The sequence below is a fragment of the Crassostrea angulata genome, chromosome 6 (genome assembly GCF_025612915.1).
Source record: "Crassostrea angulata isolate pt1a10 chromosome 6, ASM2561291v2, whole genome shotgun sequence".
NCBI lineage: Eukaryota > Metazoa > Mollusca > Bivalvia > Ostreida > Ostreidae > Magallana > Magallana angulata.
The window spans coordinates 42,755,108-42,779,777 of record NC_069116.1 but is presented as its reverse complement, the minus strand read 5'-3'; the positions used below and the strand labels follow the sequence as shown (position 1 = coordinate 42,779,777).

Below are 24,670 nucleotides of genomic sequence, written 5' to 3'. Positions count from 1 at the left end.
AATGTCTGACGGGCAAACTTTGGCAATATACAGCAAAAAAGAATAGCCACTTATTATGATGAAAAATCTTCAGAAATTTCGTCATTGGCAAACCTCAGAATCAGCATTGAGATTTATGAATGGATTGACCCTAGTCAGTCTTGTGGTTTGAATTTTCATGCTTTGATTCATTGACATTTTCTCTTACCATCATTTGCAATCATGCACGTATATAGATCAGTGCACATTTATAAGGGCTGAATTTTCTCCAGTTACACCTAACAAGTTTATATGAGCTTACCAAAACAGGAAAATTGTCCTTGATTTAGGAAGCATTCTGTACTGAGTTGTGAGAAAGTTTACTAAGGCGGCAATGAATGTTAAGTGGTCCAGTGTAGACATAAGAAAAATCGTGATCTACTCGTAAATTGTTGACATATCTGCTCGCCATATCATGTTTTCAAACAGACTATGTCATTGATGTCATAGCCTTATACATGTACCTAATAAAGACTCTTGGGATAGATCCTTTTTCTCGTGGGGTTATTGGTTCAAAACCTCCTCTAAAAATGACTGTTCAGATCTAAAAGAAAATGACTAAAGTCAGATCTTGATTTTTAACTTGATTCGGATGGTCGGGTGATAATAATTGATGAAATTCAACTGCAAGATGGGTGTGAAGAAAAACATTGAAGTTTCTGAGGTAAATTCAAACTCTTTTCAATATCCCTTGAAATGTGCAGATGTAAATAATCAAGAATTGTTTTATCATGGTGCATTTTGTTTTAGAATAAGATAATTGATGATTCAAAGTATTCGGACTGCATGCTGAGCTATATGCACATATTGTGATTGATAACCAGGTGGTGCTAACAACCTCCTAACGAATTAACACCTGGCCTAAACGAAATAATACCCGAAGGGGCCCACAAAAACAAATTTAATTCCTCTGTTGTTTGAAGTGGGAATTTTAAAAGTTCTAATATATATGTAAAGGCATTTTGTTACATAATTCATTGTGATTTAGGACCAAGACCTAGGGAAGTGTTCTCAGAGGTAAAACACATATTTGACCGAATTTGTTGTCGTAAAAAGGTTGAAGGAAGGTGCACATTTGCTCAAACTGAGGGCTAGATTTTCCCAAAACCTTATTCAACCTCTAATGCACATCTATTCTGCACCCTTCCTTTTTAAATCTTTTTTTTTTCAATTCATAAGCCATGCAAAAATGTGGTCATGAATGCAATTATAATTGGATTAGACATATTTGCACGGTGATATTAGATTGGGAATAATACCTTTATATTTACATATGGGGTATATTTTTCGTCATGGAGCACAGCCTGTTTAGTTAAATCGAACGACCCCTTGTTGCTGTGTGCTATCCCTGCAGGAAATAGCCAAGTTATTTCAAAGTTCATCATTGTACTTAGTGAATGGTACATACATTTAAATCTGGTAGTATTTGGGGGGGGAAGTGACCACAAACTGACCACTTCACTTACCGAGAAAGTTTACTCAAGGCTTCTCTTTTTTTGTGAGAGCTCGGAGCTCTACAAGCCACAGACAAGACATGCTTAGACAAATATTTAAACTTTCCCTTGTAGTGTAAATAGCGGCAATGTGAAAACCAGTTAGGAAAACTCAAAACGAGTGATCAATGACCATGTAACAATTGATTAGGAATGTTTTCTGAAGCTTCTGAAAAGATAAATATTTATTTGACTGTTTTGTTGTGTTATCAAGGCTGTGCAATATTGAACAGTGTAACAGTGTAGGGAATATAGCCGTTAATCCCATAATGTTGAGAAACCAAAAACTTTAGTAATCCTAAAGTTGTACATGGATTAATTTACAATTGTAACAAAATATGTTTCTGTAACAGCTTCTGTGGAGGTGCTGTGTGATCCATAACGATCAATTTTTCAACAATCAGTGGCTTCCATCTTTTCTTTTCTTTATATCCTAAATGTTTTGAGAGAGATAGCGAGAAAAACCTGAGATTGTGATGTCTACGATTATAGGAGATAGTCATGATCACGAACCTGATAATAAATTTCAGTTTGACAGAGCCCACAAAGGAACCTGTCAGACACTGGTGGGTAGATTTTGTCTTGTGGACTCCAAAACCTACCACAGTACAATGAATCCCTCAAAAACCAGGGGGGTTTCAAGACATGAACTGCTGAATTATCCATAGCATTATCAGATTAACTAATCAATTACACTATTGTTCAGCCCCAGGTAAACAAGTTACTGAGAAACACCGAAAAAAAAGTTAGCGTGAGCAATGCACTTTAAATCAATCATGTTTCAGGTCAATTTGATCTGGATGTTGAAAGGAATTAAAAAACAACGTAATACCTGGGTAAGATACCTGTCTCAGGATCAGGTTACCTGAGGTCAAAGAACTGTGAAAAAAAGAGGGTCAGTGTTCCTTGTGAACTAGTACCCTCAGAAGATTTCCAAATAGGACACCTGTGTTATTTTGGAGTCAGATTTGATAAGAACACTGTCATGTGTCTTTGCATTTTTTGCAGCAAACAGAATTATTAGAGATTTTCAATAAAATCAGATTTGAGGTACTATTTTGGGTTAGATCAGTTCAAGGACACTTCGTCCTGGCCTGGAGATTGCAGGGCCAGAAGGTTGCCAGGTGCTTGAAGCATATTGCATTGAAGGCGGCAGGACATCTTCTGGCTGAGTGGCACTGAGACAGATAAAACAGCTCTCCCCGTCTGACGGATGATGGGGGCCATTACACAGAGCCCAGCAGGTGCCCCCAGACCCCGTCAGATTCCTCACCAACTTATAGCAGGCCAATTAAAATTCTACGCTCTCCTCTACAGAGATAATTTGTTCCAAATGGTGCACAGTATCTAAAATGAACAATTTCTGTGATGCATTTAGAGCCAGCAGTTTTGTAATTTTTCTGAAAAGTAAAAAGCAGATAGTTCTAACTCTCCATTGCTCAGGCTTATGCTAAAGATACAGTCTTTCTCTTGTTGTAAAATAACACTGTAGCACCATAACAGTTAAACCAGAGCTGATTTTTGTTCTTTTAGTAGAAGAAATGTACAGGTGTACTAATTCTTTACAACCCTCTCCCCTTCATTTGTCACCCGGCCAGTCTGTGTAGTTAGAGCTTTGTCCTGTTGTCAGCCAATGTGCAAGTTTTACAGCCATGTTAACACCTTTCTCTTTGTGATTCACTTAGTCCACTAACCTTCAAAGACATTGCTGACATTCCACGGTGGGGCAACCTTTTTACCTGACAGGATAATAGAAATAAACATTACTTTTTATTTCTGTTACACGTGCTTAAAGTACATGTACTGTGGTCATCTTAAAAATTGGAAGAACAAGACATGTACATTACATCAAAGAATGGATATACCGGTACATGTATCTCTCGTCGGACTTGGGACGTAACATTTTGAGTTTTTTGCTTGTTTTTTTTTTTACCTGTTTCCTCTAAGATTTCCAAAATCTTGGCATACATGCTACAATGGCACACTTGAAGTATCTTTGCCAATTGTTTTTGATTTGCAGTGCCTCATCGACCCTTGTTGTTGCATTTTGATTCGTCTTTTCTTTCATGAGGAGCTCTGGAGGTTATTTTTGGCGTTGAATGCAATGGGCTGTTTTGACATGTGTTATGCAATTTCATGATCAATTTGAAATAATAATACCCCTAAACAACAGCTGAATATCTCTTTTTGTCTCTACCGGTATTTTAAAATTGTGTTTGGGTTGGATGTGGAAACCTTTGCATCATTTACAGGTCAATGCCAATTTGATTTATTTCTATTATGGTTTCCATGTAGGTCTCTAGTATAAATGTGATATCAAATGAAGGAATATACTCTCAAGTTTTGCTAAAAATCCACATATAAATTTTAGGATGTGTATTTGTAATTCAGTTTCCTTCTGACTTGGGGTTTAGAGCACTATATAGCCTTGGGGATCACAAATTTTATGTGTGCCCCTTGAATCAAAAGTGCATCGCTACATCACACTCAGCACTTCTTGAAATTCATCTGGTTCATTCGTTATTAATTTACCGTCAAGTGTCGTCTTTTGGAGAAAAACGGTTCCCTGGAATTGGTTGGCATTTTTAAGACTGATATTGATCAAAGTGCGTTCTCTTTCAACCCGAAAACTCCTACCTAAAATAAACTTTTAAAAAGTGAGGTATTTATGAAATGCAAATTAATCTCAGTTACGTTATCTTGTGTGGTTGATAAAATAAAAGGCAAATACATGTATGAGCATTGATTGACAGATCCTTCTTTCAGAAGACCAAGGAATCTGAACCCCCAGTAGACAATAGAAGTACAAAGGCAGCTAGTTTACCAATAATATATATGATCACGTCAGTTTACACATGATGGTGTCAAGTTTTTGGAACTCAACTCAGAAATCTTCTATCTGCTTTTAAAAATAGGTTTATAGTTATATTGCTCAAAACATTAGAGCATGCATGAATTTCAATCTGCAGGCATAGGAAAGTGTTCTTCATGCCATCTGTGCAGACACACTAATCTTTTCAGAGATATTTACAGAAATGCATTAAAGACAGTTATTTCTATGTTAAATATTGTTTCTGTCAAATGTAATATGACAGGGATTTATTGGAAGCTTGGATCAAGTATACACAAGCAGTAATGCCTTTAGAAGTTACAAAAATTCCCTGTCAGAATTCATTTGTCAACCTTCATAACAGAAATAACCAGCTTTTGTGTTTTGTATAGGAATGACTTTGTCTTAGTGAAACTATTCCCTTCAAGATGATATCTATAGTGACATCTGTTGAAATGAACTTTCGAAAAGTTCAATCATAAAGATAGGGTTTTTGGTCAGTTATGACTGACTTTGTTTTACTTGCTACTCATTGAGGTCAATTTGCAAGAAAGATAGGCAAGAAACATTGATAACACTGTGATTTTGAGAACTCTGTATTGATTTGTGAGTTTGTGGAAGATTTCAAGAATTGCGTCACTTCCATCAGTGCCTAGAGCATTACCCCCTAGTTAAACAGGAAGAAGTAAGCTTCCAGGGGAGATCACTGCAGGCTTTCCTGAGATCATTCTCCCAGCTTATCTCCCCTGTAGAGATAAATGTGTTGTTATAATTACCATTTAAGATGATGCTAAGTGATAGGGATTTGTGGGGATACTACTAGCCCAACCTGATTACAGGCTTTATCAGTAAGGGGATAAAACAACATATCTCTTCAAAGGCTCAAGATCAAGGATAGAGGAATATTGTAAAGGTCAATCGATTCCTTAGAAAAGACAGTTACTGCAAACACTGGGGTTTCAATAAAATGTTTTTATGGATTTCTGGATGCCATATTGTTTAGTTATTTAAATGATGTACATATAGATCAGAAGCAGAGTTCCTCGTCAAGTGTTGAAGGATCATCCATTGTAAAGACAACAGTGTACAAATCATGTAACAGTCGATATTTCGGGCTCTTTGCATGATCACAGCCATCATGCAGATGTATCTATTTGAATCATTTTTGGCTAATTAAATGGCTGGCATTTCTTATGAATGGCCCAGGAAGTTATTTATCTAACCATCTTTTTGTGCACCTGGGGTATCAAACGCCATACAGTTTTTCATATGCTATTCATAATTTTTGTGTTTTTCAAGAATCCTCCAGACATTCGCTTTAAATATATCTCTGAAGTTTGGTTGAAGAATGATCTTTAGATAGAGTAACTGTGTCAGTGAGCTATCTATAGATGATCCAGAACTCAACAGACATTGAAGATCTGCTGAACTTCAAATGTAGTTGCAAAACTTCAGATGAAGCTGCAATCAGAATGACAAGCATCAAAAACATTGAGGAGAAGTGAAGAGTCAGACTCTTGATTCTTCTTCTTCATTGCCATCTTTACCAGTAAATCATTTCGGGGTTTAGTTAGTAGTTACACACACAGAGACATAATTGAGAAGGCAGGTTCTGTTAAGCATTTGTTGAGAGGCATACACACAACTGCTAACTTCTTTAACTGTTTTTTCTGAATCAACAGAAGGGTTACCTTGTCATTCTAAAGGAGTATAGCCAAGATGTGTATGATGTACAGGGCCAGCCATTGAACAGATGCATTGGACATGGGGAGTTAACAGTAGGGAGTAGTGATGGAGATGGTCTTTGAACCTCTGTAACTGTTAATTAGCCCCCTTGTACCTCCTTTCCGGTGTTCTACGAGAGGTGTTGTGTTTCTGCCTCTTGTTTTGTGATTCTGTCTCTTCCTGTTGTTGTCACGGAACCTCTGCAAGCAAATGACATGCAGTGACCGAGTACATATACAAGAACACAACCTTAGCAACACAGAGAGAGAGAGAAGAGAGAATATTTTATTTAAAAAGATTAACTTCCACTTCAGTTCAGAAATTTGTCAAATTATCACAAATACTGGCATATGTACTATATTTCATTCTGTACCATTAATGGTTCCAGGCGCCAAGTGTCTGTTAATTAGATACTTTAAAACATGCTTCAAAATTAGCACAGCACTGGGTGACTACTTTTATAAACCAGAGTTACATGTATCCAGAGGAAGTCAAAATATACATATAAAATTTGGGGGAGGGGGGGGGGGGGGGAATTGAACAATTACTTTAAAAAACTAGTACGGTATATATAAAGTCAACCAAGATGATTGCCTGGCAGAGGGTATTGTATCTTTTTAGAATATAGAGAGGTATTCTGAAATATCTACGTAGAAAGTGTCATTTATGACTTGGCTAAAGCAATGTTTAGAGAACTTATCTTACAAAGTTCATTGACCAAGTTGGCAGTATCAGTTAATTTGGGTACATTTTCAGAAAGAATTTTGTAATAAAACTGTCAAATAAATTGTTCACTTGACTTCTTATTATTTTGATTCTTATAAAAACTGTGCTGAACATCAACTATTGGGTAGAAAACAATAGAAATAAGGGTAGTTTAATTATATCAGTTATTTTATATAGACCTACAGTTAATGATAATAGATGGCTTTTGAAATTGAGCTCTTCAGGATTCTCTATGAAGTTCTCACTATTCATATCTCTATTGTATATGTTTTTAATTTGTTTTTATTCAGTTGACATGGAACAAAAGTCTAGATAGCAAAACTACTTTTATATCTAGAATTTCCCCTTTCAATTGAACAAGATGAAGGAAGTCTTTCATTGCTGAAACTCAAGGTGATGAATTTGAAGGATAAGAAGTGACATATAGCCAACAAGAAGCATTTTGAAAACTATCTCTCTCTCTCTCTCCAAGAGAATCCTTCACACACCTTTCTTTTCCTCTTTTATATTACAGGTATTTCCACACTGCCGTACGTGATTTATTTTAAGTGGTACATGTACATAGTTCAAAAATAGACAAAGCTGCATGCATTTGTGTACATGACATATTATATCATAAATCATAAATTTTTTTCCTCTAGAACTTAAAAAGTAAAAGCATTGCATAACAGCCTTGCCTTGCACATTTATATTCAGTCTGGTATCATACATTTTAATAGACAAGCTAAAACATTCAAACCACAAATATGCATACATTAGCCAACACTTTTTATTTTGGGAGAATTGTTTAACCTAATATGGTGTTATAAATTTCCCCCAAAAAATCTATCTTAAAATGCATTGATAAACTAAATGTTTGCCTTTTCATTTGCCTTTCCACAAATGTGAAGATACCATTTGGTATTTTGGGTCTTGACAATAGGGTGATTGAGAGCAGATTTTATCCCCCGAGGGGGCCTCATAACAAAGCTCCCTGATTGCAGCCTAGTACATGGTTGGTGTGAGTTGTCATCAGCTTGTAGTACTACCAAAGGGACCAGCTACAGTCAGACTTAGAAAGGGAGCTGATATGTTCTTATATGACAGCTGTAAGAAAGCACATGGAGAGGGGAAAAGAAAGCATTAGGGGATGTATTTATAGCGCTCAGTGTGCAGCTTGCCGTGAAAAGTTTAAATATCTTTGTTGAGAGTCTTTTCAGTCAAAGAGTGGGCTGGGTAATCTTTACTGAAGGACGATTGCGCCAAGCATTGTGTTCAAACATTGGTGTTTATCGGACGTTTGTTTAAAAAATACTCAACAATCCAAGGAATGTAGACTTTTGTGGGACTTTAACATACGTGCAGTGTTAGTGCTGGAGATATTTCAGACTAAACTGGAGTATTCTGTGTAAGAACCTTGTGTTGGTGTTACCTTGATGCTCATATCCAGGTGTTGTTAAAGATAATTTTATCAGTCTGGAGACTTTTTAGGGTGGCCAGTATTTGTGTGATTGCCGTTATAGTGGGGCACTTACTCTGTCCAGGGATGTTAATTTAATTGTGGACTATACTACCTGATCTAATTGGATTTAGGGCTGTATGTGCTGAGCCTTAACCCCTCTCTCTCTCTACCTGCACCACAGAACTATCTATTATTTATCTGACTGAATGTGAAGTGTCTTGTCTGGAGTTAAACATTTATATATAGATCACACAAGAAAAAGAAGATTGCCTGCGCCCTCGGTCGGTCGACTGCTAGCTCAGAATTCATCAGCTACGGAGGAGGCTTCTTTCTTTGTCCAACTTGGAAAAATGATTTTACTCTGGGAATATAAAACTTTGCTTTGGGAATTTTAATTTCACTGTGTTGTAATTTTTTTTTTCTGGATTTGAAAAAAAAATGTCCACATCCTCAGAGGTATGTAAATCTTAAAGATTTACCTTTTGAAAAAAAATAGAAAAAAATGAGAAAGTTTTGTGTTTGTATTGGAAAAATTGTGATTCATACAATGAGTAAAAACGGGGGACTAATTAACCAATAATCAAACAAGGCCACGATGACCTTTGATTGGGTGGATGACTGATTGTGTGTACTCTCTCATACCACTCGTTTACACGGGGGAATCCATAGACTACCTGCCGATAAAATGACAGAATGATAAAAACATTGAATCAAAGTATTGACACTGCAGTCAGCTAGTCCCGGGAGAGGTCTTTGTTAATTGTAACTTTGGTCTATGGGGGGCTGGCCTGACTTTGACAATATACAATGTCATTAATTATACACAGCAATGAGGTAATGATTGTGTAATTGTTTCATGTAATCGCATATCTCTGATGCCACAACTTCTTATCAGTGGATAGTCTAAACACTTTCCATACTTTGTTATATACAGTTATTGGCCTTGGTAGGAAGCCCTCGTTCTGACTTTTCTTTTGGTTTGGTTATTTTTTTTGGTAGAAATTTGCATGAATACTGTGACAGATGTTGACATTTTGGGCCTGACAAATATTAAATGACCAAAATCTCAGAAAACCGTTAAAATCAATTTTTGTGCAGGGAAAAAGTTAGCATGGTGTTGGATTGTTACACTGAAGTCTATAATTACATGTTCTAGATGAATCAGTTGTAACATTGAAGTCGATAATTACATGTAAAAAATGAATCGATCACTACGAAATATTAGCACCTGATAATTCATATTTCCTATTGGCCTTGTCTAATAATTGATATGAATATTGATTTTATGTATATTTGTCCCTGATTTCTTTCGGTTATTTGCTATTATGAAGCACTACAAATTCAATTATAATATTTGACAATGAGTCATAAAGTTGTGTGTAAGTAGGGAAACTATAATTGTTTTGCAATAGTATACGACTCTGAGATATGACTCAGTTTCTTCTACCCATCCTAATATCTCAGTGAAAACAGTGATTGGAATTCTGTCAATGTTACAGCAGCAGTAAAAAAAACTTCACCCCAATGACTTCATGCTCGACAAGTCTCTGACCTCAGGAACTGGTTGCTAACATACTCTTCTCTATAAGTTAAAGTTGGCAATCGTGGTCGTATTTTGTAGGAAAAGATATAGGATTGGGGGGGGGGGGGGGGGGGGCTTGACTTGCACATATTATTACTCCTATATGTATATATGTAGGGTTTTACAGCTTTTAATAAGGTACAACCACTGTATAAAGCTTGAGACTGAAATAAATGTATGGAATGTGATATCATATTTCTAAGGGTCGTATTTAATATAAGTGGCTGTTGTGCTGCGGGCCCAATACACACAAGTCTTTGGGGGTATGCATATAGTTTGTCATGCAGAAACATGCGATTACTGATTCAAAGATTTGTTAAGTTCTTTATGAAAATTGTTAAAAACTAAGAAGATATAAATGAATACTGAGCATGAAATAGTTGAAAGTGATATGTTTGAGATGTTAATATGCATATATAATTTGATATCCATCAGGTTATTATATTTATGATTATTATATATATTTATGTAATTATATTAATGTAAAACGCATGAAATTACAGATATTGCTAGCAAAGGCTTTATACAATTTTTGTGCTTTAATGTCGTTTTAGGTAATTAAACCATATTTCAAACAAAATTGTAGAAAAGTATGTTAAAGCAGTTAATGCATGTTTCATGTGTATTTGAAATGTAATACATAAAAGTTGCTTTTCCTCTTCCAGACATTGCTGGCAAAGGCTTTGTACGACAATGTGGCGGAGACTCCAGATGAGCTGGCATTCAAACGTGGGGATGTCTTGTCAATCCTGGAGCAGGACGCTAATGGTCTGGAGGGATGGTGGCTCTGTTCATTCCGTGGGAAGCAGGGGATTGCCCCAGGAAACCGGCTCAAGCTGTTGTCAGGAATGACGGAGAATGGATACCCAGAAAACATGTACCAAACGCCACCATCGACCAACAAAAACTGGCATCGCCGCAGTTGGGATGTCATCAGCAATCAGGTATTTGAAGCATACGCCATGTCATGTAGTTCATTACCAATGTTCACCGCGAGGGTCTGGTACATCTGTACAGTAGATCTTGGCCGTTCCTTTCAAATTGCTATAGAATGGTATATCTTTGTGTTTCTAGTATTGTAATATCCTCTGCTAATCTGAGATTATCTTCTTACTAAACCTTCTTGTTATCGGAATTCTTTTGTTGCCTATTTACTGATCATACTTCTCAAACAGCTAATCAGAGTCCATAAGGGATCATTACATGTTTAATGCCGATTAATTAAGGCCAAAATAAACTCCAGATTTGTAACATGGAGAGGTTAACAGCTATCAGTAACCAGTGAACAAAACAAACCTGCTTGCTTGGCCTTTATTTGGAAGGTTGACAATTTTTTACAAACAATTCCCACTGCATTTTGGCAATCTCAAAATAATTCCTGTAGAGAATATCAAAATAATATAAATGTGTATTTCTCTCAAAGCCTTAATTGAGTCTGCATAAAGCTGAGTTAAATGAGATAAAAATAGATCCTGCTATCTGAAAGTTTCAGTGCTTAGAAGTTCATAAACATTCGATTCAAAGCTGCACTGAGTGGTTTTAGTAAAATCTATACAAACAAATTCACTTTGCACTTAATTTGGATGATATGAAAATAGAGATGCTTTATTAGTTTTAATATCATGTACGATAAATACATGTACGAGAAGCATCAAAATATTTTGGGAGGAAAGTTTAGATTGCACTGCGGTTTTCAAAAATCTGCATGAACTACAATTTCTTTTCAATTTTATACTTTTGAAAAAGTTCCTGACTCACCTATTTTTCGTAAACAATTAGTTTTTCTGGATGACCAAATGCCAGTCAGTGGTTAATGATTTGGAATAACTTTCCAGGATTGGCTGGTTGCGTCCATTGAAGAGTCTCTTTGTTAAAAATTGTTGAATTTTCCGCCATTTCATTAAACTGTTACAGATCTCATTAAGGGAGGTGTCATTATTGTTAACTGAGAAGTTGATGTTCTAAGTAATCTGGTCAGAGTGATAATAGATCTAGATCAGGTATCTATTACTGTTCAACTATATAAAGTAGAGATTACCCTATTATGGTTGTGACATTGAATTATCAGGGAAAAAAATGAATTATTTTTGCTTCAGTTCACTCCACCACACAAACAAACTTCTGATGTCAGTGGCTGATGGACCATCATTCTTGAGGGTGACACTAATTAGAGTGAAATGATTTTCGAATTAATTTCGCAACACTTTGCCTATATAGTTTGCAGTCTTGATACTGAGGAAGCAGTGTCTAGGAATTAACACTGTATGTAAATCATGTAAATAGTTTTTTGGCATTTTGATTGCAATGTGGTATGGAATTAATTATGATTGGTAACGTCGAAAGGTGTGAATTTTTATGCAAGGATTGGCAAAATACCAACAGTACTGTAGAACTAGTCATAGAACGCCTTCGTAGGCTTATAGCTGATACTGTGTGGGTTACTGGTAACTGCATTGTAGCATGGTTTGACAGAACTTATCAAGAGACCATCAAATTTGAAGGTGCATTTTTTATATCTTGAGACCACTTGTCCTATATCTATCTCCCTTCAGTTACAAAACGGTGTACATGTATAAATTAGTATATTAGTCCATCATGACAGGGCATTGTACATGTTATTGTTGGATTTGAATCTGACAAAGGATATTTTATCAAATTTTTATGAAGTAAAGTCTAGATATTATGTGTTGATAGCAGATGTGACACTTTGAGCTTCTCTGTGTCAGGGAATTTGTGACTTGATACAGGTAGCGTGAGTCTATAGGCAAATATATCATGCAAACTTGACCTGGAAATCGGCTCTCTTTCTATTGACAAATCTTGACCTATTTCTATTAAACGATTCCCCTAAATCAGCAGTATAACATTCTCAAAAACCTTTACCAATGATAAAAGGTTCTTTATGTTGACGGCATAGGCATTCTATAGTTCTGGCCCATCTGTGTCCTTCTTGTGTTACAGTTTTTGAATTATGTACCAAAAACTGATGACAACTTGATAAGTAATTTCATTTTGGAAAGAAGTATGGCTTTTGTGCATAGACAGACAATAATTTCCATGTATGTTGAACTTTGGTATACATAAAATGTCTGTGTTCTCAAAATCTATCAAATACACACATGTAGATTGAAAAGATATGTAAATGTGCACTCGCATTTATAATGTCAAGAAATATATCATGAAATCTGAACTAGCCTAAACCAGAAAAACGCTGATGTTTTAATGTATTGCATGAATTCAGCACATGCTTATGATTACAAGGGCAGACAGCGTGAAACATTCTTCAGTCTTAAACAAACCCTGACACCATGTTATCTTTACTTAGGGAGGGTCATAAACCTCTACAAAACAAAAAATAATATTGTTCCATAGAAAGACTTAGGTGACATTCCACATTGTCATTAGACAAAAAGATTTAATAGCTCGCAATTGAGGCATTTTAAAAACATCTGTTTGGCATAACATGTTTTTAAAATGTTTAAAAGGTGTAAATTCAAAAGGCATTATAATATTGCACATGGCTGTTGTCGTTTGGTCTATATACCCATTAGTCATAAAGTACCTGCAGGCCCCAGAGCATTGTAGACTTGTTAAACTCGTCTGTTAAGAGGGTATCCAAAGGCTTGGCCAGTTCAGATATGTTAATCTGTGTATTGCAAGTTGTTTGATGATCTCAGGTGTGTATGTGAGTCAGTTTGAGGCATCACCTCTCGCCTCCCACACTCTCTCCATCAATTGTGTATTCCCCATGTGTAGCCCTTGTTAGGTTCTCTGTGCATTCCCTATCTGGTAATAAGAATTCTTACTGACAGGTGCTCTGTTTAGCACCCTTAGTGCAACCATCTTTCACTGTGTTTATTTACTTTAGCAGTAAATAACAGGATGATCAGTTTATAAGTTCGACCTGCTTCAGAAGATGGGCATTGAATCCTTAGTGATTTGTGTATCAGGCAAACACTAATTCCTACATCTGTTACAGACCAGCCTATATATTCAGTGATCATAAAGATCAAAATGAAAGTACTGAAATGATCATAGCCTTCTCGTACAATTAATTACTGGATACTTGGTGTCATAATTTCTACATCAGTTATTGCTTAGTAACAATTTTGTTCCCTTTTATTGTAGAAATATTCAGGTTAGTTAACATTATATGTTTTTCATTACTTGTGATCCATAAAATGAAATTCCGTAGTAAAAATCTATGCATATGATGGTTCCTAAAGCCTTCAGAAAACACAAGATGATCAAATTCCTAAAGAATATTTCAGATTCCCTGGTTGATAAATGTAGTGAATCTTTTATAAACTGCCGGTTTATGAGATCATTTGAACATAGCAAGATGTGTGGTATATTGCCCCATATCTGTGTTGACCTAGGACACCAGTTCTTGAAATTGTTTCCAAATGAATTATAATTCTTTGTGACAACCTGATGATCTGACTTTTATGTTTGGGAGAGAAGCAACAGTTGCATGAGATTGATGATTGATAAGACGATTGATGCCAGGCCGCCAATACTTGTCAGGCCTTCATTGATCGGCCCTCTATCTTACAAACCCCCTTGGTTGATCAGGGAGAAAGTCCCTATGGACATTTGATAGAATTACCCAATCTATTTGTTTTGTTTTTTTGTTCGAATGGATTTACTACACCTAATAATTGTTCTCAATTGCTTGTATTTTTTGCGGCCATTTAGATTTGGGATGACTAAACCTTTTCGCCTATGAATCATACAAAACTTAGGTCGTATTCCTCAAACATTTTTTATGCGGTAGGGATTTTATCAGGCCCTCAATAAAAATCATACACTTGGCTAAAAAGCAAGAAAATTCAATTGAACAAGTTTGATATCTATCAGTATTGTGATTTGAAGTACAGCGAATCTGGTTTCCTAATGGAACACATCAGAAAACTCTTGTTTTTTCTCCTGCTTGCTCATGATTTTGCCATTTTCTTGCATATCAGTCCATTACTAATGATTTCAGTTAATGTTGTTTTGCATTCATTACAAGATTTCTGAAACAGCATGGGAATGAGAGGCTGTACTTGAAAAATTTGGAATGGATCATCGGAGGATCATGATTGCAGATTTATCAAAATTCTAAAAATATATCCGTCTTTTATCACAGTGTTACATACTTCTATAACTTTCACATCCCTGCTGGATTTTTCTCACTGATTTTTAGACCGTTTGGCTATCGTCTCGCACAGTTACATCATTTACAAACACTCCACCTTCCTGGGTTTGATAAAGGTATCTTGAATTTGATCTTCGAATTTTTTTTTCTAAATCTGAACGAAAAATCGCTATCATGGTGCAAGTACAATGCTCATAAAATCTGTCATTTTCGAAATGTATTTTTTTTCTCAGTGAATACATGGGGGTTGTCATTTATCTTTAAGGTCTTAATGTTAGAGGTTTTGTATCCAAAGTGCTGAGCTTGCACCAAGATTCTGTCAAACGCTAGTTAGTTATTTCATTAAACCTGCATGTTTTATGAATAATTCATCAATGGGAGGGCTACATTGATATGTATTTGTAACATTGACAACATACCTTTAGCAGTGAGCTACAGATTTTGGGAGGTGCCCCGAATGCCAAAGTTCATGGGAGGGGGAACATTGAGATGGGGTCATGTCTGTTCATAGGTTGACAGCTAATGTGATAAGAGGGAAGCAGACCCATATCTTGAGAAATATGAAGCTTTTTGTGAGTGAAATGTAATGTTTTCTACAGAAGTTAATGCATGTCAACTTCTTCTGATTGTAGAAGATTTATGTAGACATTGTGCTACAAATACCTTAGTTACTCAGAGAGCCAGATGTGTAAAAAAAAAAGTAGGGCTGTTCACTAATGTTTTGGCAAAGAATACCCTATTGTTCGGGCTGTAGAAAGCTTTGACCTAGAGTCTAGCACCTCTAATCTGAAGAAGTGGCAGAGTATTATTTGGCTGGATGAGCAATCAAAGCCAAATTATATCAAATTTATTCAACCTTTTTTTAAGTCCTTTTGTATCAGGGAGAGCCGTTTGTCTTTCCCTTTGTTTTGCTAAGTGTTTTGATCCCTGTGACAAAGGTTACTTAGCAGACCACAGTCTCATATAGAAGAGGTAATTAGTGCGATTGGACCGCAGTGATGGCCCGATCAGCTGACCACTGCTATTGTGTAGAGGGGCCAGAAGACCGTGTGATGTTAATTCCCCAGAGACAGATGGGCAGACCAAAGCAAACTGTTCATTTCATTTTCGAGACACGATAAACTCTTGTTTGTGCATGAAATTGATTGAGTCTTGGACAAAGCATTGTCAATAACCTTGTGTCTTGATGTTAATCAGACATTTAATGTAATTTGTTACCTTTGGTCAGCCTCTGGCCAGATTGAGAGAAACTTTTTATTTGGCGATTAGCGGGAAGTTCTAGTAATGCATTGGTAATAAGATCAAATGTCATTGATTTTATTGGTCACTTAGTCGCTTAGTCATTTGACTCACGATCTGCATAAAATTTCAAGAAAAGGCAAAAAAAAAAAAACCTTGCATTTAAAACATGCACCACTCTTATCAATTTTTAGAAAAATTTGCAGAATTTTCCCAAGTGACTATATTGTAGAAGCTTTACACACGAGTTCATGGACACCATCATTTCTGACAAGTGCATGTTAGCATGCACTGGGTGGGACCCTTCTAAATGTGATAAAGTTTACTTAACAATCTCAGTGTTACTTATATACCCATATTGTACACATCCTGGCATTGTAAATATTGGATTTATTAATGCAGGAAACCTAAAGCTTGGCAGTCTTCAAATTGGTTTTCTGTTTACAGTGTATACCTGCGATAAGCTCTCGGATCTCTGAGAACTTAGGCAGAATTCAATCAATGTTTGTCTGTCTTTTTCTGTGATATGTTTTGAAATTTCATTGATAAGTTTGGTGACCTCTAAGAGTTTTTGCCTCTTTTTTTTCATTACATGTTATAAACACATATTGCAGTTATGCTAACAATCACACAAACTTGTCTGTGTATATAACTCAATTAATAGTCATATTCTGTAACCTTGTAAAATTGTTCCACCCTCTTTAAACTGTATCACATCTCATATTTCAGGATTTGTTTTTTTTTGCAGTAATACAGGATTGACATGAAACCACTAGGGTATTATTGACATAAAACCAGAACTACCGTGGTTCTATGTCATGCAATTAAATTGTATCAGGGGAAAAAAGATTTATAAACTCACAAAGAGATAGATCTGTCAGTATAAAAACGAAATAAGGAGAAACCATTGAAGTTCATAAAAATAGATTTCTGACATATCAGATTCAGAGAAAAACAGCTGTATGGCATAAAACCATGTTTTATATTTCCTCACCATTTGGTTTATCTTGTCCAGCGCACCTCTCAATTTCCTCCACAGAATTAATTACTTTTCAACTGTTCTGCTCTTTCCAACCCTTGACTATCGGTACAGATGCCTGATTTGATTATTGCTTGAAATATTGAAAGAAGGCTTCATTCATGTTTCTTGAGTTTGTGTTTACTTCATATATATTTCATTCATTGATGAGTCGTACTGGATTAAAAAAAAAAAAAAAAAAGAGATCGTGATAGAATTAGTTCATCATATCAGACCCCCTGTGAGGACACAGGATAGAGATAAATATAAAAAAAAAACATCCTGACATTTGAAACAGAAAAAATCATTCAGTTATAGTGCTTCTAGTTCAAAACGAGATCATAATATGAACTTATTGGTGTAAAATAATGTATGTTACAGCTCACACTGTAAGGGACATTTTACGAGGACAAAAGTAGTCTTGTATGCAAAAAACAAATTCTAAAAAAAAAAGAAGACATGTTAAATCTAAAAAGACAGAAAAAAAGAGACATGCTTTGTGAACATTCTTGAGCAAGACACATGATATCGTTACGACATGCATATTTTATTCGAAGCCAGACAGACAGGCTTCAAGTTCTCCGCATCAAAGTCGCAATTTTCTGTGTATATCATAAATCACTTTTTCATTTAATGCAATTATGTAATTTTAGTTTTAAGGAGACGTTAACAAACACTAAAACTTACTTCAAATAGTTTCAGAGTGCAAGACGTTTATTGGCAAAAGCACTGGACCAGAATGACAAACCTAATTATGCATTCACTAATTAGTTAATTGTGTCTGATGGTTGTACTTTTCTTTATGAAAGAAAAATCTGTAACTGGATAGGTTTAATTAAAGGTGTGGCAACTTCTCTATCAAGTTTATCATATCAAATTTCTTTTCTAATTTAAAGGATATGTACGGGGGTATAATTTTTCAAAATAAATGTTTAATTAAAAATATTGTGGATTTGAAGAGACATTTTGTAATCAAGATTGAAAGTTGCTGTTATAATGTATGGTCTAAATGATGGACCATGTAGAAGTTTGATACTAGAGGTCGAAAAAATCGGAGAATTCATTTCAAGATGCCATAGTTCACTGATGATAAACGCAGCATCATATCCGGTGATAAAACCATTTAAATGACTCACAAAGAAAATTATTTTTGAGCATTTGAGCTTCCTTGGGAAAAAAAAAATAGTGGCTGCCAAATTAAATATGAGAAATTCAAACTGTGCATGTGTTTAATTTAGAATCAATTTAGAGATTGGACAAATGTAGCATGAAATAAAGTGCTTGTTCAATTCAGCTGAGGTTGTAGATAAGAGTTACGGTGCAGAGAAATAGTTATCAAAATGAACTTGTCTGATATTTTTTGTATGTTTAACTTATTTGATTAAAAAAAAAATTCTAATCAATTGAATTTGTAACTTTAATTGGCTAAATGAGCACTTCGTCAATTGCAAATTTAAAAAAAAGGTCTAGAGTAACTTATTTCTATCTACCATATAAAATGTCATTACAAATACATTGGGTTTAGGTTAAGTATACTGGTCAGTTAGCTTTTAACTTCAATTTAAAGTGCAGATTAATTTTCATTTTTATAACTTCCACTAAATTTTCAAAATGAATGCACTTGTGAAATGAATGTTGGCATTGTAAAGTTCTTTGATATGGCAATGCAGTGAAAGATTTTGGGGGGGGGGGGATATTCATTCAATCAAAAATACCTGGTATTTGACGTATTGTGAAAAGATTGCAAGATCAGCAGTTGAATAGACAGGATGCATCGATGGTGTGTTGGATTATTACAGTCGACATATTGTATTGTGTTCTTTCTGAGGTTGTAGTGCTCAAGACGCATCTAAGCTGGAAAACTCACTCACGAAATAGGGCACGACGTCACAGCTGCTTCATTCATGTTTTGTGTCTGAGAACAAAATGGATTTCTTGCTGTTTTGAGCATGTATTTTCTATCTTTGGTGGCACGAATGATAAGACACCAAGGGTATGATGGTATTCTTAAAGCAAACAATTGTATCAGATTTAAACAAAACAGGCTTGCATGAGAAAACGGCTTACTTTGCTCTTTATTATACTATCTCTCAAATCGCAGTGTTACCTTTTCCGACCCTTACAAATGTGTTCGTCTTGATCTAGATTTACACATCCAGGTAGATTTTTTAGACAACATAGTACAAGTCGTTATTCAACAATATTGTATCGTAGAGTCTCGGTTAAACCATAGCTGAATTATTGAGTTAGTTATACATGTACTCAGGGTTTGGTAAAGCTTATCAAACACCCCACTGTGTGAAAATCATTTTTTTAATGTTGAAATGTTAAAATTGCAGTAACTTCAGGCATATTGAATTATTCCATTAGTAATATTTGCATTCAAAATGTTTTAATAATATTTTTGGCCTATTCATAATGTCCAATTGCCTGCTATTTTAAAAGGCCTGTGGTAATAGTCACAATTTACTTGGGACCATATTGCAATATCGACACTTAATTTCGCATTGAAGTTGTGAATTTCAAAAGGTTCTGTGCCCCTTAGGCTTCATTGACAATTGCTGTAATTATAGATTTTGTGAGCGAGCTTAAGACCAAGATAAACATGTGCATGCAATGGTTGTGCAGTGCCGATAGTGATAAAGCTTGAATTGTAATAATTTTGAAATTATGTAATGATATAAAACATGATTAATAGCTTGCAATATGGGTATATATTGATGTTTTGTGGGTTTTGATTTGTGAGTCATTGCTTGCTAGCCAAACAAATTAGAGAGTCCACAGAACTTTTTCATCATTGCTGATTTGACGATTTGCTCGGCTAGTCCGAAAGTCGGATTGCATGAGGCTTCAGGATGAATTGGAGTAGTCTTTATGTAGCTGTTTTAAAACATGAAAACCAAAGGCGAAAAGTAGGGTGTTTTGTCTGTGTTTTGGAGAATTAGGCTTCTCACAGATTTCAAGCTATTTGTGACCTTTTCATTTTGCCATAAGTTGAGTCATCAGATGTAATCTGATGTAAAGTGCAGAAAATTACAGGAAATAGATTTGTTCATTAAGATTCCTCATTAGCATATTTCTATTCATTGTCGCGGAGCTACATGTGTGGGGTGGACAGTTTATTGTTTTGAATTCAGTTGTGCATTGAAGTGGGAATCTCCTTGCCAAGAATACAACCTAGAAAATGGAAAAGAAGGCAACCTCTTGGAGCTAATATCTCTCTTTATTTCAATTATCCCTGAGTTTCATAATGTGTCCATTGTTAGCTAATCTGATTATCAGATGGAATTGTAAAATTTGATCTAAAGTGAGGCTGAGCAACCATCAAGTTGTCAGTCACATATTTTCAATTGAAACATGATGTGTCTTTAATTACATGAAGTAAAGTGATGATAAATGATGTATGAAAATTATAACTCTTGATTTTGTTTTGCAGGTTGTGACTCCAGTGCGGCACGGAGATATTTTCCAGTTTAATACGCCACCACAGCACGACTACGACGTCCCTCCTGTACGACACAGTCGGGGTAATTCCATCGATCGGACCATACCAGAAACAGAGATGAACTATGATACTCCTCCCTCTATGAAAAACTTCGCCGAAAACAACATGCCCGGGTTTGCTGTGTATGACACTCCACCGTCTGCTCAAAAAGATGGAAGAAGCATGTCGTACAATTCTTCTGGAGGTGATGATGTCTACGATGTACCTCAACCATCATCCAATAGATCTAGCATTGCATCGAACATTTCTCATCTCTCAAATGAGTCCACCATGACAGTTTCAACCAGCAGTGCTTCAAACAAAAGCCGTGGAGGCAAAAATTCGGGACCCCACAGTACCTGCGACTCTGCCCGATCAAGCATGGACATAACTCCACAAGACTTTTACGATGTCCCTCCATCTCAACCTTCGGCTGTGTATCATCTGAAGCAGCCATCTGCCGATTCGGGATTAGATCTTTACGATTCACCACCAAAGGTGAGAACAGTGCTAGAGGATTTACCTGATTACGATGTGCCAAAATCAGACTCCCCCGTTTCAAAGCCGAAAAAATCTAACGGAAAATTTATCCAATTTGGTGAAAGTGCATATGACGTTCCAGATGGAAAACCCATCGAACATGACATTGACGATGTGTATGATGTTCCTAAAAATAATGCTATTGTGAAAAAAGGTGATAAATCTCTATTAAGTGACATTCAGGAAAATTCAAAGCCAGATCAGCTGGAGTTACTGAAATGTGAGGGATCCGGTGGTGTGTATGACATTCCTCCACAAGTTACACGAGATTCAATTCTGTCTTCCAGGTCCGATTCCTCGGACAGCACTGATGGACAGAGAGTATCCGGATGTAGTCTTGGATCTAGAGATTCAGATATTCCGATCTATGATGAACTTCCTTTAGATCTGGATGCTGCTATGGATCTAATGGTGAAACTTCAGCAGGATGTGCAGAAATCTACAACCAAATTATCCAGCTTTGTAAGCAGTACCTGGAGAAAACGAGAAAACCTGGAGTCAAAACTCTATGGGATAAAAATTGCCTGTAATGGTGTCAAACAGACTTTTGAAGAGTTTTTGGATTTTGCACAAGGAACTTTGGCAAATTCTGCCCGTCTACCAGACCGAAAACTAATTCATAAACTTCATAAACAGTTAAATCCACTACAACAAACATTGTTCCAAATCAAAATATGCATCACAAATCTTGATGAGAACAACTGGCAGGTTTCAAGACTCGTATCTGATGATCCTGCCAAAAATGACGACCTAGGAAAAATTGCAAACATTTCAAAGGACCTGACCATTGATGTCAGAAAACTTGTGTCCATCATTCACGGAAATTCATCTCTTCTTTTCAGGCGAGCGAAGGATGGCACCCCTATAAAACGGGATGGCCATCCAGAATCTTGCAGCACGCCACACTCAAAACCTCCACTAAGACAAAAACTAAACAGTACTCCCAAACCAGTACTGACCCCTGAGCGAGTGTCTGATGTTCAACAGAGACCTTTACCCCTACCCCCAGGGAAGGAAAGGCCACTGCCTCCAACTCCTCTCAAAGTGACCACTGCTCATTCCGTGGAGGGTCTAACCAAACCTGTTACAGAGAATGAAGATGAGGCTAAGCAGGTGTCGGAGGTCTTGAAATCTCTGAACATTGAAGTGAAGGACCAGAAAAGTTGCAATGAGGAAGACATATTGGATGAATACGACTATGTGGCCTTGGAGGCGAAAGATGCCGAAGATCATCAGAAAAATCTCCTCAGAGACCTGGAGCAGGAGAAAAGGAAAGCTGTTATCCATGAGGACTTGGATGACAAACCGGTCAAAGAATCCTCTGTTCCAGAGTTATGTCCCTTAAAATCACTGACAGATATTCAAAATTCCCTTAGTGAGGACCAGGATATAAGTGATGAAATGGAGAGCGTGAAAACTCCAGTGAACCGAAACTTTGTGATCGACCCTGCTAACTGTATTCCCAACATGATCAAACTGGATCCTAATGACAAGCAAGTGTTGAATTTCTATTCTGGACAGTTAGACACCCATACCACCTTACTAAACAATGCAATAGATGCCTTCTTTAACTGTATAGAGTGCGGACAGGGTCCAAAGATATTCATATCGCACAGTAAATTTGTGGTGGTGTCGGCTCACAAACTCGTGTACATTGGTGATAATCTTCACAAAAATCTCATGCACAATGAGGTCAAGACCAAAATCATGCACTGCGCCAATCACCTGTGTGACGCCTTAAAATTGACGGTGAAAGCGACTAAAACGGCCGCTCTACAGTTCCCTTCCGTTCCTGTCGTACAGGAAATGGTGGACAGAGTGGTGGACGTTTCTCACGCTGCGTATGAACTCAAAACCGTGATCGGCCAGGCATCTGCATTGTAAATCATTGTTCCATAAGTGCTTTATATATTTTGAATATTATTTATTATTTTGATGTCTTTTACTCTGGCTGTTAATCGACTCAGATTTTTTTTTGGCTGGCCTCTGTTGAGGTTTTATTAATTAATTGCTGTTAAGGTTATAATTTTTTTTAAAGTTGGTAGAATTGATGATGTCAAAAGAAGATTTTTTTTTGTCTTGTTCTGCAAATTTTGAGAATGAACCAACAAAATGTCAGGTTGTGCTCTATATACTATGGTGTTTGGGAAGCATTTCTATGAAGTGTGACTTTTGAGAGCACTTCTTTGAAATGATATTGCACTGTAAATCAATTGATCTCATCTGTACAACATGGTGCTCAGAAAAAAAATCATCTCCTTTCCATAAAGAACACCTTCTGAAAAGTGTTTGAGTAGAATATTTTATTTATGTATAGCTGTTGTGTTGAAGAGCTTATATGCACTTTGTATCTATGCCAAAAAAATATATACTAAGCATTCAAAGGGAAACAACTCTTGTTATCACCACCACTAGTTTCAGATGATGTGCCTTAATAATACACATTCAGCATTACTGTCATTAGATATGCAAGCAACCAAGCAGTAGCCTTAGTCCACAACAAAGTACAATTAATATTGATTAATGTGTTCAGCCTTCTTTATACCAGGTAGATTCTCATGTTGTTCTCATAAAAAGAAATTCATTCAATTCAATTCATTAAATGCCGACAGAATCATCTTTCCTATTCATATTACAACTGTGATACTTCCATTACAACATAATGTACATTGGGTATATATATATATATGTAATTTCGTCACATAAAAATTCGACTAAATTAATACTACCAAAACATTTTTTTGTCTGTAACAGTCACCTTGTTATCACAGTACAAAACTAGCAGAGTACCTGTCATTATGTAATATGTAGGTTACTACACCGACGACACGCACCAATCTCCGTCGGGTTTTGAGTTGTGTCCGGGAAGGAGGGTGGGGAGATGTGTGGGATTTCAATGTACTACTGTCTGCATGTTACAAAGCAATAAAAAGTATTAATCTACAACTTGCCTTTTTTTGTATTTAAACTTGTGGTTTATAATAAGAGACTGTGGATTATGTATAAATTATATGCAATGCTTTCTGTAACAATGGAAGATAGGTTATTATGAAAGAAGTTTTCAAAGTTCAAGTGCGTGAACTCCAAGATCAATATGAGAAAAACTCATCTTTAAACACTCTGTATGCAAATGACTGTTATAAAGCCACACAAAATTGTAAGGATGATTGAAGAAAAGTCTGTAAAACTCTGATGAAAGAATATCAAAATCTTAGCATTTTGGTTCAAGTTAAAACACACCGGTAAACATATGTAGCACTTTTAACCATTATCGAGGTACTGGTAACAGCAACAACATCAACAAATACTTGACTTTCTATCAAAACAGTTTCAACAAATTGTAATTTACCAAGTCCACCTTTAGAGCTTGTAGAAGAAGTAATAGTTCTTGTGTTGTGGCTGCCCAGTATTCATGATTGTGGAGTGCGTGACAA

General features: G+C 36.1%; 1 protein-coding gene across 4 annotated transcripts in view; it reads left to right on the top strand.

Annotated features, from left to right (window-relative positions):
* The window catches only part of LOC128190465 (breast cancer anti-estrogen resistance protein 1-like), a 29,344-nt gene extending 5,162 nt beyond the window's left edge, over nt 1-24,182 (top strand). The window contains exons 1-3 of one of the 4 annotated variants that reach the window (XM_052862532.1): nt 528-682; nt 10,481-10,759; nt 20,649-24,182. In XM_052862532.1, the coding sequence (XP_052718492.1) occupies nt 632-682; nt 10,481-10,759; nt 20,649-23,120 (2,802 nt within the window). In that variant the 5' untranslated portion in view covers nt 528-631 and the 3' untranslated portion in view covers nt 23,121-24,182. Of the gene's footprint in view, nt 1-527; nt 683-7,706; nt 8,690-8,762; nt 9,068-10,480; nt 10,760-20,648 lie in introns of those variants that run through there. The other 3 variants (XM_052862534.1, XM_052862533.1, XM_052862535.1) reach the window with 3 other exon arrangements.
* Nucleotides 24,183-24,670: the final 488 nt, after the last annotated feature.